Source organism: Pseudorca crassidens, chromosome 13 (assembly GCF_039906515.1).
Source record: "Pseudorca crassidens isolate mPseCra1 chromosome 13, mPseCra1.hap1, whole genome shotgun sequence".
NCBI classification, from domain to species: domain Eukaryota; kingdom Metazoa; phylum Chordata; class Mammalia; order Artiodactyla; family Delphinidae; genus Pseudorca; species Pseudorca crassidens.
In genome coordinates, this window is record NC_090308.1 from 11,700,601 (window position 1) to 11,717,890 (window position 17,290).

Genomic DNA, 17,290 nt, shown 5'->3' on the forward strand with positions numbered 1-17,290 from the left:
AAATACCTGAGTTGTCCTCCTTAAAAATCAGATAAAATAAGTGTTGAATAGAAATGAGTATTTACTGTTACAATCTAATTTAACGTTAGTTATGCTTTCATATGTACTCAAGAATAAAATAAGCAATAAGTATTATAAATCCAAGGAAGGAAGAAACAAAATTGCATTTTTGCAGATGACACGTTTTTTATATGTAGGAAGCACAATGAAATGAACAAAATTATTGGAGGTAAGAGATATGCAACAGGGTTCTGCAAAATTATAGGCTATGATGGAAATCCGCAGACGTCAGTATATTCTCAAGTCATATAGCTGAAAATATAGATGGCATTTGTTTAGAAAGTATCTTGACCGCTCAAAAGGAATATATACTTTCTTTTTTTTTTTTTAATTTTTTAAAATTTTTGGCTGCGTTGGGTCTTCGTTGCTGCGCGCGGGCTTTCTCTAGTTGAGGCAAGCAGGGTCTGCTCTTCATTGCGGTGCGTGGGCTTCTCATTGCTGTGTCTTCTCGTTGCAGAGCACGGGCTCTAGGGCTTCAGTAGTTGTGGTGCATGGGCTCAGTAGTTGTAGCACACGGGCTCAGTAGTTGTGGCTTGCAGGCTCTAGAGCTCAGGCTCAGTAGTTGTGGCACACAGGCTTAGTTGCTCCGCGGCATGTGGGATCTTCCCGGACCAGAGCTCAAGCCCGTGTCCCCTGCATTGGCAGGCGGATTCTTAACCACTGCGCCACCAGGGAAGTCCAGGAGTATATACTTTCAATGCCTTCCTAATTCCCATGTGAAATCGTACCTTTATTTTAGCTATTCTGTTAATATGTGATGATGATACAGAAGAGGACGATCTACCAAATAAAACAGGTATAAAACATTTTAGTCTGTATGTCTGTATGCACAATCCAAAATTATTTACTCACATAAAAGATAACTTCCCACTTCATGAGTTATTAATGTACAATGAAGTAGCCTTTTTCCCCTTTACCACTGTATTATGAACAATACCTAAGCGTAAATGAACAAATAAATTGTTAGAAACAACAGTGTACAATGTTACCTTTGCACATTAGAAAATTCAATTTTTATTTTCTTATAAAGTGTTTGAATTACATATCATAATTTAACATCTTTTAAAGCATCTTTTATTCTTTAAGAATTCTTTTCACATCCATTAACCAATTGAAGCAGCTCATTTATAAAAACATTTTTGTTAACATGAGTCAAACCTAAAAGAAAAAAAATGACAACCTGAAAGTAACCTTTATCATCCAGATACTAATCAGTGCGATATTAAATGATAGGGGTAAATCAAAAACGATAGAGGAAAATGAACTTAATCTGGAGAATCCTCTTATTAGCAGCCAGAACAGGGCAGTTCTTAAGCCATTTTAAAACAAACTCTTCATGTTCTCACTTAGCTTGTACTTGATGCATTACAAGTCCTAGAGATTTCAGTTTGGGTTTGGTTTGGTTTTGCTTTGCTGTGGTAGCATTTACCAATTTCTTTATTTCTGCCTAATCTTTGAATGCCACATTATATGGAGATATTTTTCCTAAAATGTCAACAGAGCCGGGGAGATGACAGTAGGTGGGGACTTGGGGTGGCCTGTTTGGGCATCCTGTGAAGGAGGCGGGCAGCTCCTCCCTGCGTCGTAAGGCGCAGGCCTATAGAGGGGCTCGAAAACAGAAGCAGGTGACTGTGGGGTTGCCAAGGAGAGGGAGCAGAAGCAGAGGGTATCCTGGGTTAACACCAGGACAAGGTGCTTTTTATACTTGGCAGTGGAGCTCTTTTATAAAATCCAGTGAAGTACCAGTTAGGAAGATGTATCAACAATTTATCTTAAAAAGGAAAAAAAAAAGCCATCAATTCCATTGCCTTATTAATATAATCAGAACCTCTTTCCATTATAAACCTTTAGATAAAACATGACAACAATAATGGAAAAATCATCTAAAACAGATATAATTGTACACGAAGTTTGTTGGCATTTCGAACAACTTCATTTTTTAAGTATTTTACATTCTTTGTAGAGAAAGGCAAGCACAATTCTTGTATTTAATCTAAAATAAAGACAGAAATCACAGCAGGCACTTAAGTCATGTGCATCCCACAGTTATTCACACATAATCCTTCAGGCTGTTTGCTGAACGGTCCTCTGGCTGTGTGGTGGGGACGTGCTCCTGCTTGGATGGGTGGAGCCAAGCCTCCGAATCCTTTTTTATACAGAAAATCATGCCAGAGATAAACAGCAGCATGGCCGAAATGAATCCAATGTAGACAGCTCCTCCGGGTTCATGTTTGTTGCTTTCTGGAACTGTCACATCCACAAAGTTTGCTATGATCTCCTTTGTGTACCACACCGTTGGTATTAAACCAGAGATCCCCGCAGATATGAGGCAGACTCCCCCAGCAAAACAAGCGTAACTCTTGGTTTCCCTGTCCCCTCCTAAGCGAATGCATTTCATCCCGATTGTGGCAGTGCACATCCCCACAGCAGACAGGACACAGGCCAGGACCATGGCGGCCCGAGCGGCCTGCACGTGGGTGGGGAGGGCCAGGACGGAGTACTTCAAGGTGCAGCTGAACATCCCGGTGCTATACCACGTGCAGTCCATCCACAGCCCTTGCATCTGCACGATGGCTGTGATGATGTTGGAGCCCGGGTCCACATTCACCTTCCAGTTGGGCAGCAGGGTGGCCATGAGCACTCCAGAGACCCCAGTTAAGGCCAGGGCAAAAGCAAGGAGCTGGAGACCCGCCGAGATCATAACGTCACCGTTACCTTTGTCCTCCTAGAAAATCCTGATGGCTCTTGCTCAGAATTGTAGCTATTTCTGTACAGTAGAGAACCAGGTAACAAAAGGCTGGGGAAAGAAGACGAAATCAGGGTTGAAAGAAAGAAAAAACAAAAAGACTTCTGTGTACAGTGGGAGCTGAGAACCCATCTGAATAGGTCCCAGCAGTGGATGAGGACACTGCTTCCCAGGAGAAAAGCTCACACCAGGCCCACAGAGGCTGCCATTGTCCTGAGTGATTTTGGTTGGGTGGTGCTTGATACATGGCATAAAGGAGAGGGCTGTCCACTTTGTTCTTTTATTTAAAATTTAAGCTCTGCTGAAGTTGTCTGTGTGCCTTGTTAGGAGATTTTAGACATGGAACGCCAGCTGTAGGATATCTGGTATAGAATTTTTTTTTTTTTTTTTTGCGGTACGCGGGCCTCTCACTGTTGTGGCCTCTCCCGTTGCGGAGCACAGGCTCCGGACGCGCAGGCTCAGCGGCCATGGCTCAGAGGCCGAGCCGCTCCGCGGCATGTGGGATCTTCGCGGATCGGGGCACGAACCCGCGTCCCCTGCATCGGCAGGTGGACTTCCAACCACTGCGCCACCAGGGAAGCCCTGATATAGAATTTTAATAGTATTACAGGTTTTAAAAACTTATTTCTAGTTAAAATACTCTATAAGTAATAAGGAAGAATAGTTTAAACCCACCTGTTAAAAAGGATTTATAAATATATATTAGAAAAGTTTGAAGCATTCAAAAAATGATTTTATTTTTTAAAATGTATCAGACACTCTCCATGTGTCATTCACGTGGCCCAGGTGAATTGTTTAAGAAGGAGAAGAAAGTAGTAAAAGAAATCAAAGTCACTGGCATGATTATCTCTAATTTCCAGCTTGCAAAATCCTTACCTAAGTGAGCAGTTGTTTCCCTTCAGGTACAGCTTACTCAAAACTGAAACAATTAAGCCACTGTCTGTTGCTTAGGAGAATGTGAGATCCTTTCTAGTTGGGACCAGAATCGTTCCCTGACCCAAATGAAGTAGTCTGCTGCAAAACCGGTTATTCAGAACGATTCAGAAGTAGTGACATTGAATCTTGCAAATACATACCAGAAGTAACCACATCATTATTTGTATGAGAGAGATTCAAAAATAATTTACACTTTTTTCCTCCCTCCCTCCCTTCCTTCCGTTTAGTAAGAGGGAATAGATAGTACTTCCTTTGTGACGTGCTGTGTTTTAATCAGGCAGTACTTACTGCCTTCTTTGAGGAAAATATAATGGTTTCTGAAATACAGCAATATTGACCTTTTTGTGTCTCTGAATTTTTGAGTGATGTATTAGAATGGCTCTATCATGATTCATATATTTGTCACAAAAGGCAGTATGAGCTCTGAATCTAAAGCACTTGGGTCAAATCTTGGCTTTCCAGAACCTCTCTGTGCCTCAGTATTCTCTTCTGGAAAGCAGGGAGGATTATAGTATCTATATCATGGAGTTTCATATACATGAAAGAATTTTAAATGGTATAGAACAATATCTAACCCATAGAAAGTACTCAGTAAATTACAGTTGACATTGTTATTAGTATTTCTAAACTTTATATTATGTCATGTGACACTTGATATTTAATGACATCTGGATTTTTCTTTTCTCTTCCTTCCTTAGGCCGATTTCATTTGTTTTCATAGGAACTTAGAGATGAAGGAAACCATAGATGTAATCTTGGCCATCAGTGTTGTTTCAGATTAGGACACTTAGGTAGTAGATCGCCCCACGCCACACAGACCTCAGCGGCAAGATCGGCAGTGCCCACTTCCCCACCTCTTCCCACCTCACTGCACCTTGCACCCTTGTCCCCCTTTACCACAGCAATTCCGGGTGAAATCCTCCTGTGTACTTCCTGTTGGAAGCAGGGAGAATGCTACATCTAGAGACAAAGCACCGTTAACCATCCCCTCACTCACTCCCTTTCTCACACAGAAAGAAAGACTCCAGAGGGAATTAATAGAACAAATGAGCAAGTGGCGTAGCTTCAGAGACTCACCAGGGAGGTTGATGGCTGGCTTTTGTGAAATATCTGCAGTGATGTGAATCCATGCCTGTGTTACTTTTAATACAGTTGTATAGTTTAATATAGTTCTAACATTGATTCCCTAAGAGGTTAAATCCTGGGCTATCTGAACTCCATTGTGCTATTTTTGTTCATAATCTTAAAACGTAAATTCTGTAGTTTCAGGAGATTTCCCTGAGGTTTTGAATTCTTAGAGTCAGTTTCACTCTAAGCATCAAAGTGCCTTGGCTTTGCCTGTCATCCTACAGTTCATTCTTTTTCTGTTTTCCAAATTTCTTTTCATATCTGAGACCAAAATTGAACGAAAGTTAAAGTTTCTAGAAAAAAAATGAAGCACATGTTTAGAGTTTCATAATAGCTGTTTTCAGGTTTGGGTTTTAACATTTCAGACTCCAGCCAGCTCACTCAATTACTGCCTTCCCGGACCATTTTCGGCTTAAGGGCTTCTTCAACAGCGAGACTGCTGTTAGCATTCCCTGCGAGCATCTCCTTTCTTTCTTTTTACTTTGGTTGAGTAACCTTTATGTGTTGATCAGTCTCTGCTCAGCTTCCCAATTATAACTCTTTTCTTCCCATTAACCAATACATTTTATAAATTCCAGTGTAATTCAGACTTGGAGACAGCTTGTTCATCTTAATTAACAAGTGCTGGCAGTGATAAATTACAGATGGCCAAACTTGGCATAAACAATAAGACATTGCGTTCAGTTAGCATGGTGCCCACTTACTATTGAATAGTGGACTTTAAGTGCTTTCTTCTGCATGGAGAACTTATGCAGAAAGAATTTGTTCTCCAAAATGAAGGTCACTCTTTTCCCTTTATAAAAATATACTGGCATCTTAGCTATATTGCTGTGAAATCTTTTTTTTTCCCCCCTCCAGCCACAAGCATGGTACAGTTTGTGGCCTGTTCTCTCAGATTTCTGTCTCGTAGAGAATAAAGGCATACTTTGTTTCAGCGGTGGTGGTGATGGTGGTGACATGCTGTGAAAGTAAGCATGGAAAACAGTTCTAAATGAGAACTCTCTCGTGGTTCTAAAATCTGTTGCATATAGAACAGAACCTATAATGTTAAATTTATGAGCTATTTCCCAAAGAAATTCTGAACTGGATTTCGTTAAAATGTAAAGTCAGTTTTCCAGACAAGATTTATTTATATCAAATCTAGTATTTAAAAACAGATTTACAATGTACGGTTCAAACCGAGTTATACTTGAAGATCTATATTTAGGTCCCGAAGCATTGTGGAAGCTTCTCGTTTTCCATACCTTTTGTCAGTAGCCTTCAGTGACTTAACTCTCTTCTGTCAGTTGTCTTCAATTGAACCCCAGTAAGGCATGATGAAGAGGAGCCACATACCTGAGGCTCAGTTCACAGCTTCTGAATATTAGTGATGAAGCTCCAATAGGTTAACTTGCAAGTAGCAAATGAAGAGCAACGTAGAAATCCGAGCAGGGAAAACTGCTGGTGGTGCCAGGAGATAAATACTGGGTTCCCCATCTCATTTTTTGAGCTGGGGAAAAACTCAGAAAAGAGAGGCGGGGGAGGGAGGGAGCTGTTGTTACAACAGGATTTGTCGAAACCTGAAAGCTGAAAATGCTTCTGTGTCACTATATACAGAGGGGGAGTTATCTGGGTGCTCCCCAAAAGACTTTCTTTTCTTTTAATATTATGTTTTAGTCCATAGTTATAATTTATTTCTGAATTTTTATCTATGTTGGAGGATACCGTTTATTATTTTATGTCCCCGATTAAAGAATATGGTCTGAAATATTTTTCACTAGACTGTGCTTCGCAAGTGACAGTTAATTGAGACTATCTGTTTATTCTGGTGCTTCTGACTTGTCTGAAATCAAGAGTCACAAAACTGGTAACTTTCAAACTAAACATTCAAAAGACAGTTTTTTATGTATCTGGATAAAAGTAAAAAGAAAACCCAGCAACAGCTGTTGACTAGAATCTGAGCAGTAAACCTACAAGTCTTTTTTTTTTTTTTTGGCGGGGGCAGGGGGGCGGTATCCTGAATTTTCTTCTATTAATCTTTCCACTGAGAAAGATTTCTAAAGTATAATAGATAGCTAATGGGAAGCAGCCACATAGCACAGGGAGATCAGCTCGGTGCTTTGTGACCACCTAGAGGGGTGGGATAGGGAGGGTGGGAGGGAGACGCAAGAGGGAGGGGATATGGGGATATACGTAAGCATATAGCTGATTCACTCTGTTATACAGCAGCAACTAACACACCATTGTAAAGCAATTATACTCCAATAAAGATGTTAAAAACAAATAAATTATAACTTAGTAAATTAGAGATTTTAGAAAGCATTGTAAAGAAATTACACCAAAATAATGTGATGAAAAATATTAGATGAACCAAAATCAAACACTGAGGTTCTAGACCATGAATAATGGTACAGACATATTTCATCTTCATCTACTTTGGGTTCTCATTTTTTTTCTACCTCAGTAATGTTAATTCTACAAGCTGTACATTCATAGCCACTATAGAGAGAAAAAGATAATTTTATGATTGGATGTTTAAAATTTTACAACTGCTAATAGCCATGTTAGATGTTAGCCATTTCTTTAAAAGCAGTGAATAATAAAAATGCATGTTTCATATAGAATCTAAAAAAAAAAAATGGTTCTGATGAACCTAGGGGCAAGACAGGAATAAAGACACAGACGTAGAGAATGGACTTAAGGACAAGGGGAGGGGGAAGGGTAAGCTGGGATGAAGGGAGAGAGTAGCACTGACATATATACACTACCAAATGTGAAATAGCTAGTGGGAAGCAGCCGCATAGCACAGGGAGATCTGCTTGGTGCTTTGCGACCACCTGGAGGGAGGGGATATGGGGATATACGTATACATATAGCCGATTCACTTTGTTATACACCAGAAACAAACACAACACTGTAAAGCAATTATACTCCAATAAAGATGTTAAAAAATATGCATGTTTCTGTTATCTGGATTTTTCTGGATTTTTTGTTGTTTTTAGTTGGTTTTCATCTTTTCTAAGTCTGGCAGGTAGCAAGATACATATTGTTTTCTCCTCTTAGAAATCTAATGCCTGTGGATTTGTGTTTTTAGCCATAGTGTTGTAATTTTGCTTTATAAACTTACTTAATTTCATCGAGATACATAAACAGTTCTTTGTCTAAGTACTGAGTGAAGTAGAGTTGAATTTCAGGCACTAACAGCACTGTTACTACTGCTGTAGCAAGAAATCCACCAGGTCCCTTCAGTGCCTTGGCTTGTTTTGCTCCTTGCTGTGGCTGTCGTGCAGACTGACCTGTGCTGAGGCTGACTGGTGGCCGGTGGAGGGACCAGTCTGCTCCCAGCTCTGACCTCCAGCGTAATGCAGCTTGCCGAGGGTAAATGGGTTAAGCATGCTTTAATGTGCATTGCTGTTTTCGAAACCTTTTTGATTATTTTTCTGCCTTGATGAGAACACTTATATTCTGATACATTAGCTGCCTGTTTTAAAAAGGCAAACTTCTGAAACGCAAAGAACTTTTATCAACTACAGGCCTTTAACCCAAGGCAGAATTTCTTGTATAAGAAAGGAGCTAGAAAGTAGAGGTGTATAGAGAAATATAATTCATTGACATTATTATCTACTTCCAATGTGGATATTAAAGAGAATTAAATCTTTTAAGTTCAGAGGCTTCCCTAGATAACTCTTTGTTTATCTTTACCTTAGTTTATGTCTCTTCTCCAGCCCTCCCCGCTAAACACCCAAAGTTTGTATTGGGTTGGCCAAAAAGTTCGTTCGGGCTTTTCCGTAGCATCTTACAGTTGTAAAATTTTAAACATCCAACCGAATATGTCCAAGCTGCCGGTGTGACGTCACTGATAGACATCTCAGACCTATCAGGGACAGAACTGAGCTCTCGACTTTCCCCACACCAGTTCTCCCCAGTTTCCCAGTGTCATCCTGCCATTTGGTAGACCCTGGATCTTAAGAACATCCTTGATTCCATACCCAAGAGCCATTCAATCAACAAATCCTTTTGTTTCTAAACTTCAGAATAAGTCAAGTATCCTACCGTCTGAGCCCCTCTGCTGCTTGCTCTGGGTGAAGACCTCTAGAATGTGAACGCACAAGGGCAGGGATTTCTGTCTTGTTAATCGCCAGGTTCTCCTGGGCCAGGAGTGGTGCCTGCCTTATTGTCGAGTATGATAAATATTTGTTGAATGAATTCAGAAGCTGATTTTGAGTATATAAAATAACAATAATACATTACCTTTACATGATTAAAAGTATAATTTTGTCCTGTTTTAAGAGACTGTCATTTTAAGTAATTTTGCAACTCTTTAGTTTTATAATCTTGATGTAATAATAATATCTACCATTTATAAACTGCTTCCTATATGCTAAGTACTGTTGAGGTATTTAATTCTTAAAACAAGCCTATGAGATAACAGAAGTCCTAATTTTACAAGCGAGAAAACTAAGCTCCAGAGAAGTTAAATAACTTGACTAAGGTCCATAATATAAGTAGCAGGAATGTGGGATTCAGGCCCAGAATACTGTGATTTTTGAAACCCTCATACACTCATAGCCCTGCCCCCATTTAGAACAGAATGTGTTTTTAAGTCTCATTATAATGAGTCGTTCCTTTCAGTGGTAGTCTGGATTAAGCTGTGGAAACAAATGAACTCTGACATCTCTGTAGCTTTACATATAAACATTTGCTTCTCACTCGTGCCAAGTCCATGAGTGATTGCAGAGTAGCTGGCCGGTGACTCAGCAGTCCCATCTGTTTTCTTTAAAATGTTTTTATTTATCTGTTTTTAAGGAAAAATTACATGTGATTCCCTTAGTGTGTTTTTCTTAGTGATGATACTCTGGATAGTCAAGACAAGCTTTTCTTTTTCTTCTCAAAGAATCGGTAGTTTGACTGAATATTTGAGAAGTAATAACAATACCAAACCTTTGTGGGAAGTAGTTCTCCAGACCTGCGTCTCTCACCCCTGCCGGCACGTGAGCATCATCTAGCTTTAGAAAAGCCTTGAGGCCCAGGCCCCTCCCAGTGGCTCTTAATTCCGTTGTCAGGGATGATGCCCAGTCATTGTGTATTTAAAATGCCGCCCACGTAATTCCAATGAAAAGTTAAGGTTCTGATTTTAAAAAAACAGCAGCGTCTTTTCTCATTTGCTTTCTCTTCAACCTTGAAAATAATTAAAGTTCAGAGTAAGATTAAGTAAGATAGCTACCTGTTCCAGTCCCACAAATTTAAAGTGATTGATTTAATCTTAAAATAATGTTTTTCTTCCTACTCAGTCGTGGGAAATTAACAGTATCGGCTATGAGCACAGTCAGTGAGTTACTTCCTCCATCTTTATGGTTACTTTAGTTCTAAAATAATGCTTTAGGCTGCCCGAAGGCTTTATCTTTTAGAATTGGTAGTTTGTAGACTAGCTGATTATAGTGAGGACCGTGTTAAAAATGATGGCTCTTCTCTGGTTGCTGTGTGTCCCCAAATGTCTAAAGAGGCCATCCTGGCTCCGATGGCTCTGTGCAAGTCGTGTATGTTTCTGCTTGTAGGTTGCACTGCCATTTGCTCTATTGTTTGTTTTGACAACATTTTGTTGCTCCTTTCTATGTCTTCATGTGAAAGGATCTTGAGGATTTGTTTTCTATGTCTTTATCACATTCTTTTAGAATATTAAGACTGTCTTGGAGTTTGTGGTGACACTTGGCAGGTCAGCCTAGTTTTTTCAACCTCGTAAATAATGTAAGTATGTACCTAGTGTGGCCTCACCACTGCATTCTCTTTGCACATTATTTTGAAGAGCAGGACTTTTTTTAAAAAACGTCCTCACTTATTGGTAGTATCTCAGATAGTGGGCTGAACACCCCTCGTCTGGGCCTGGCTCTCAGCTCACCCCTCTCTCCTCCTCTTCCCATCTTCCTCTTTGTCTTCCTTCCCTGTGACTCTCTCTCTCTGCCCACTGGGTCTCCTACATTTCAGCCCCTGCCCACACTCTAGGGTCCTGGGTGGGTTCATGTGGACTTTGTGATGTTGCCAAATTAGAGAGCTTGCATCAGTTTTAATCATTTCTCTTATTTTTATACCTCCAGTTACATACATAGGAGGTCCCCCAAACCTCCATGAGTTAAACTAGTAAAATCAGCATGTAAAGGAGGAGATCCAGTAGCTATGGCATTCATCTTTAAAAAGACACAATGTCTTTCAAGTCAGAAACAGGAAGAGCTGGACAACATGAACACATTTAAAGAATAGCTCTGCAAATGGAGAGCTGGCCTGGGTACTGAGAGCACACGGCCTAGGAGCATCTGGTACCCTGTACCTTGTGCCAGTGAGTGGCCAGTGACCATTGCAGCATCGTCTGTATGAGTTTGTTCCCATTCCGTGCCTCTGCAGAACCCTCTCAGCATAACAGAGCTTGTTAGGTGGTTTTTATAGGAAGGGTATGTACTGACTAGTCAACTTGAGTGTCTCTTTGGTAGTTACGACTCATTACGAATGAATGTATTTGCATCCATATTTGTTTATCAATCTTTTCATAATAGTAATATTTATAGCGGCAGCAATTGAGAACCTTGTGAATTTGCTTAGATTGAAACCGTCCCCGAGGAGTTTCCCTGTACTGTGGATGAGAAACCGGAGGTCGGGCCCCCGCTCTCGCCCCCTGGGCCGCTACAGCGCGGCTCCTCCCCTGGCAGGGACCTCCCCCACCTACACAGAGGGGGGCACAGTCCTGGCACAGTTAACACAGGCGCCTCCAGGTGCCGCCCTTTCACAGACACCGAAGTCATGGTTTGTGGGAAAGGTCCTGGTTTCAGAAAGGTGTTTTCCCTGTGCTCATTGGGGAACTACAGGCTAAGATAACAGAAAATCCTAATCCAGCGTTTGTGAGTTCTCGTCCCTCTTGTACTTTGTTTAGAATTAAGTGTTCACATCCCTGAAATTGTTTCCTTTCTTGGGACCAAGAGATGCTCATTCATCTTGTTTTTGTTGCTAGTAGGCATAATTTACATACATACCTATATTTACATATACAATATACACAGTAAAAAGCTTTCTCCATCCCCTCCCCTCACCCTGGGCACCTCTTAGGCTTATTTCTCATCGTGCTGTCAGCTCACCCTGTCATTCTCTTACATGCTTGTGCTCTGAGAGGAAACACTGACAGTTTAAGATCTGTTCTTTCTGTATGATTCCAAGGAGGAAAAGAGAAAAACCATTCAGACATCTGTGGGAGACAAAAGGTGTGGTGGAACATCTGCAGAAATTAATATTGTTTCAATAACAAACACAAATTGTAAACTTTAAAGAAAGAACTATAGGTCCTAACAGTCAGTCTTCATGGAATACCTTGGTTTGGAATACCTGGAATGTTGTTGGAGTGTTTGAGTTGTAAGGTTTTACGGCGGAAATTCTGTCCTTAAATTGGGCTTGGGACGAGAATTATGGGCAGAATAAAACCGTTCTAGGAAATGTGATCTGCATGTTTGTAAATGTTTTTCTACAAGATGCATAATTGTAATAGCATAGGCAGCAGTGACTTGCGACTGCTCCCCTTGTTGGGGGGAAGTTGTAACTGCAGGGCCCATGACATTCTAGTGGAGACTGTCCTTAGCTCGGTGTAGGACCCTGAGGAGTAACCTAGACACTGGTGGGTGGAGGAACCAGGCATCCCCAGCGTGCTCACCTTACTCTCATCTCACCTGACACTGAATGTGACTCTCCCGAACTCCTGACCCCATGTTCCATCAGGTGGTGCTGGCCACCTCAGAATCGCTGGACCCTTCCCACTCCCGTCTGCACAAGTCTGTCTGAGACAGTACCACCTTGAACTGTGAATCCCTCTTGTGTTGTTCTTGGAGTCCTTCTGATTATTCCCTGTAGTCATTCTTTGTTCTCATCATTCCTTCTATGGTCTCCCAGTTATGGTTATATCTTGGCTAAGTAAACTGTAACTTCCTAATCGTTTTTCCTCTCCACTGGCTTATCCTTTAATGGTCTCGAACACCATGGGAGCTGTTGAAGACCCTTTCTTCGACAATGGCCAGTATTGTTTCTGTACCTTTTCATACGGTAGTTACTGAGCTCTTTGGCATATTATGATCATCTCAAAGTCAGAAACTGGGCTGCGCAGTCTTTGGTGTTCCCTGTACCATGTTGATTCAAGGTCTGAGTTAGCAGTATCTAATATTTAAGATTGAATAGCTTCTTACCCCAGTTCTCCTGTGAGCCCACAGTGCTGCTCTGAGCTCATAACCAGTCATGTCCTAGACATCCTGGCCTGGGACATGGGACACCCGCCCCCAGCCTGCCTGCAGCCAGGGCTGCTCATGCTGAGAAGCATAACCGTAGCTTTGTGCAGCACTGACCTCATAGTGGATTGGAGAGGCAAATACTTACAGTCGCTATAAACCCTCTAATTTGACATCGTAGTAGGTCATTTTGGTATACTGATAGGCTGAGTTTGGAGAGGGGCTGGCAACATTTAAACTAGAATTTTTAAGTGCATCTAGTGCCTATGTACTGATCTCTTTTTTGTAATCAAACCGTTTAATGGACTTAAAACTCAAGGAAAAATAATGGTTGTAATTTTAAATAAGCATTCATTTATGAGTAAAAAGCATTTTTGTATGTTACCATAGTTACCGAGCAGCTTTCCTGTGGTTCTAGAGAAAATGGGCTCTGTCATACAGAGTAACTCTGAGAAGTGCGTTTGGAGGCAGGAGTAGAAGACAGGGTGGTACAGGTTTCCCAGAGAAGCAGGACTTGTTACAGGAAGAGCCTTTTTGACGCCGAGTTTTATGTGGTCCTCCACTAAATAGTAACTATTTGATTGTGAGTGGAAATTTTCTTTTATCCAAAAGGCACTAGTAGCCAACTTAACTGGGTATCAAAATTATAATCAAACTTTAGAAGTCTACTGCTACAGTGTACACGGGGTGCTGCTGTATTTATACGGGGTTTTAAAACTTTATTTAAATAAAAACATTAGACATTGCCTGTATTTGCAAACATCAACTGTATCTCAAAGGAATAAAATCAGGCAAATAAAGATGAGGCCAAAATGTTAAATTCAAAGAATCCGGAAGTGGCAGTTTCTGTACTGGAAGGAGAATGCATCTATCCCTGCTTTTGTGCCTTTGGTCTTAATAGTATTTGAACATTAGCGTTTTGATAATATTTCATGGGTTTAGGGTTGGGTAGGGTTTAATTTTATCTCATAATTTACTAAAAGATTATTTTCTCTGGAGACTGGCAGGCTGCTCACTGTGGAAGAATCCTGTCAGAACTGACTAACTTGGAAGGATTGGATTGAAAGGGTTGGAGGACTTGAGTCATAGAGGGCTGGCGGAACACGAGAGGTGGGACAGGAATGCCAGTGAGCGCAGATGGTGGAAAGGGGTGGGGCGAAGTCAAGAGAATGGTCTAGAACAGTTGAGTTCACTTCTGTCTGTTTTCCCTTCCACAGAAGTGCTCTCACGTGAAGCATCTTTCATCCCTCCCTAGAGTGGTTCCCCAGCCCCATGTGCTCTCCAGGGGCTCTCCTCTCTGTACTGACCACAAACCTCTCTGGGACCCCTGGACCCTGTTCCATGGTGTTTTTGTGATGGTCCAAGGAAAGTCCCGGCCTTTTAACCAAAACACACACTTTCCCACAGGAATTATTTGTTAGTGAACTTGGAGGAACACATAGAACACAATTTGAAAAACTATTAAAGTTTAATAAGAACGTTGAGATGGTCACTCTCTGCAGTGGAATAACAGCTCTTCCACCAAAGGTGTATAATTGTCGCTAAAATAGTCTGAAGGCTGAGGGACATTTCGGGGAGCATTTTCAGGCGGAAAGTCCTCTCCATTGGCGGTTTTCACTCGACTGCTTAGAACATTCCCAGCATTTGCCAGCCTCAGTGACTGACGATGGGGCAGAGGTCTGGTGGGGCAGCTCGTGGTGAGGCAGCTCAGACCCCGCAGGAGAAACGCCACTCACACCTCTGGAAGCCCGTCCCGGTTGGCCATCTTTGGTCCGTCTCGTCCACACGGTCTCACGTCACATGCCAGTATTTTCCCTCCAACCTAAAAACAAAAACAAAACAAAAACTTCCCCATCCTCATATATTACAGGCCCATTTTAAGGAATTTTGTAGCCACAAGGAGCTTTAGGAGTGAGTCCTCCCAAGAGAACATGATAACCCCTATGGAATTTGAAAATACAGAATTCCTTCTGAAAAGCAGTGGTACAACCCACACGTCATAAATTGCTGTACTTGCTTAGCCTTTGTAGAGTCTGTGTGATGTTCTGAGTAGCAGGTTTAGCAGTAATCCCTTAGCGACCAAAGCTTTTGTAAATTATGAATACACTTCCCATTTCCTAGACCGTGGTCTCTGTCAGGCTTTTGTGTGGGCGATAACTGCTTTGACTCCACATTTCTCCGTTAGTCTTTACTTTCAGTATTTTTCTGTTGTTATTTTGAATAGATCCTTGTGAATCACCATGAGTCCATTTTTAGAATAGGGCAGGGTATAAATCTCTTATCAGATATGCCTGAAAAGTTTTATCTTCTGATAAAGAATTTCAGCCACCGGCTAGCAGCTTGACACTTAAACAGTAATATTTGTGGTGGTTTCCATTCTATTTGGATCCTGCCTGTGCCTGTGCCTCCTGGGGCATTTAAAGTCGCTACCAGAAAGTTATGTGGTCGTGCAGATGAGTATGAATTCAGTCCAGCTGATTAATCAGTGCCTCTGACACTCTGGGGAGTTTAGCGCTGAGTGGTCCCTGGGGGCCCATCTGCCGTGTCTCTCTGGTTTGAAGTCCAGCCTTATAGTCAGAACTGCAGCTGCAGCTTATCTTCTGCTCATTCAAAAGCTAAATAAAATATTCTAATGCTATCTGTTATCTGCCTACTGACTTTAATGATTATTCGGATTGACCTTAAAAGGCCACTGTAAAGCTGCATTCTAAAATTAAGTGACTGTCACGCACAGGCCTAGTGGATGTCATTATAGAACAGATGCAGCCAACCGTGAGCTCTCTGCGGCAGCTCAGATGCGAGCGTAGCATCTTACGTGCCTGGAGAACATGAAACTGAAGTCCACATAAAGGGTTGTTCGTGAAAACCATGCTCTTGATGACCTGTTCTCCTGTGTTCTACAAAGTTAGATCGTTTAATATATCATACCAGGCAGTAAAATGTTTGTTTTCTGACCATGAAGGTGGACTCGGGGGTGGTGCATTTCACACCCCTGACCCAGCCGAGGATAGAGCAGCCATTCAAGCTGGTGGAGAGAGTCGTTCAGAATGCCTTTCAGTTCCGAAGGAAATACTGCCATCGAGGGCTTGGGTAAGAACGCTTTCTCTTCCTTTTCAGTAGCACTCTTTACCAACGCCTCAGTCACCTTCAAAGAGTAAGAACTTTGTTTTTATGATTGTTCAACGTGCCTGTAAACATTACTCTTAGTTCAGATCCTGTGATGAACAAACCTTGATGGCCACTGAGGAGAAAGCAAAATGTTGATTTAACCTGAGATGCCACCGAGAGGTTCTGTTTGGTTTGATCATTACAAACTAAAACTGACATCACACAGTTTATAGTGAGCCTGTACTGGGGAGGTCATGACCCCTCACACTCAGGACTCAGACCATCTGAACTGTTTTCAGTCTCGACACTTCTGGCACTAAATGTGTGGTGTTTTCCCCAACACCGACGAACTCCCTAACGCTCCAGACAGCACCTGGGCGTCCTACAGCTTAATTCTAGTCTGGTCATTCACTACCTGGCGTTAGCGCAGCGCCTCAGCTTATGGGCCCGGTGCCGCAAGGCTGTCCCCACTTCAGTCGCCAGTCGCGGGTTCCAGGTTGCAGGTTCCACTTGCATTTATAGCCATAAATTGGCAATTTCCACGATCCCGTTCATCTTCAGGTTGAGTAATTTGCTAGAATGGTTCACAGAACTCACTGTCATGTATCAATTTTAAAGGCTATAACTCAGGAACTACCAAATGGAAGGGAGGCACAGGGCATCACATGGGGAGCAGGGTGCACAGAGCTCCCGTGCCCTCTCAAGGTTTCTCACCCTCCCTGCACCTCAGTGTGTTCACCAACCCCGAAGCCCTCCAAACCCCATCATTTGGGGGTTTTATGGAAGCTCCATTACCTAAGCAGGACTGATTAAATCATTGGCCTTTGGCGATGGAGCTCAGTTTTCCAGGAGTGGAGCTGAGAGAGGTGCATCCTTCAGTCACGTGGTTGGTTCCTCTTGCCACTGCCCCGTCCTGAAGCTTTCCAGGGGCCACCAGGAGTCGCCGCATTAGCACAGAGCCCAGATGTGGTTGAAGGGGGCTTGTTACGAGTAACAAAAGATGCTCCTGTCACCCCGTCACTCAGGAAATTCCAAAGATTTTAGAAGCTCTGTCTCAAGAACCTGGGACAAAGACCAAATA

At 42.0% G+C, this 17,290-nt stretch overlaps 2 protein-coding genes across 3 annotated transcripts in view; one reads left to right on the forward strand and one right to left on the reverse strand.

Annotated features, from left to right (window-relative positions):
- The window catches only part of TFB1M (transcription factor B1, mitochondrial), a 57,415-nt gene that overhangs the window by 37,886 nt on the left and 2,239 nt on the right, over window positions 1-17,290 (forward strand). For both annotated transcript variants that reach the window (XR_010933609.1, XM_067701714.1), the window contains exon 6: window positions 16,064-16,191. Coding sequence is in view for 1 of the 2 variants with exons in the window: in XM_067701714.1 (XP_067557815.1) it covers window positions 16,064-16,191 (128 nt within the window). In the remaining variant the exon portion in view is untranslated. The remainder of the gene's footprint in view (window positions 1-16,063; window positions 16,192-17,290) is intronic.
- On the reverse strand, window positions 51-6,978 carry CLDN20 (claudin 20). The gene is made up of 2 exons (XM_067701692.1): window positions 6,115-6,978; window positions 51-2,857 (listed from the first exon to the last, which is right to left on the reverse strand). The coding sequence occupies exon 2, from the start codon at window positions 2,759-2,761 to the stop codon at window positions 2,111-2,113; it is 651 nt and encodes a 216-aa protein (XP_067557793.1). The 5' UTR covers window positions 2,762-2,857; window positions 6,115-6,978; the 3' UTR covers window positions 51-2,110.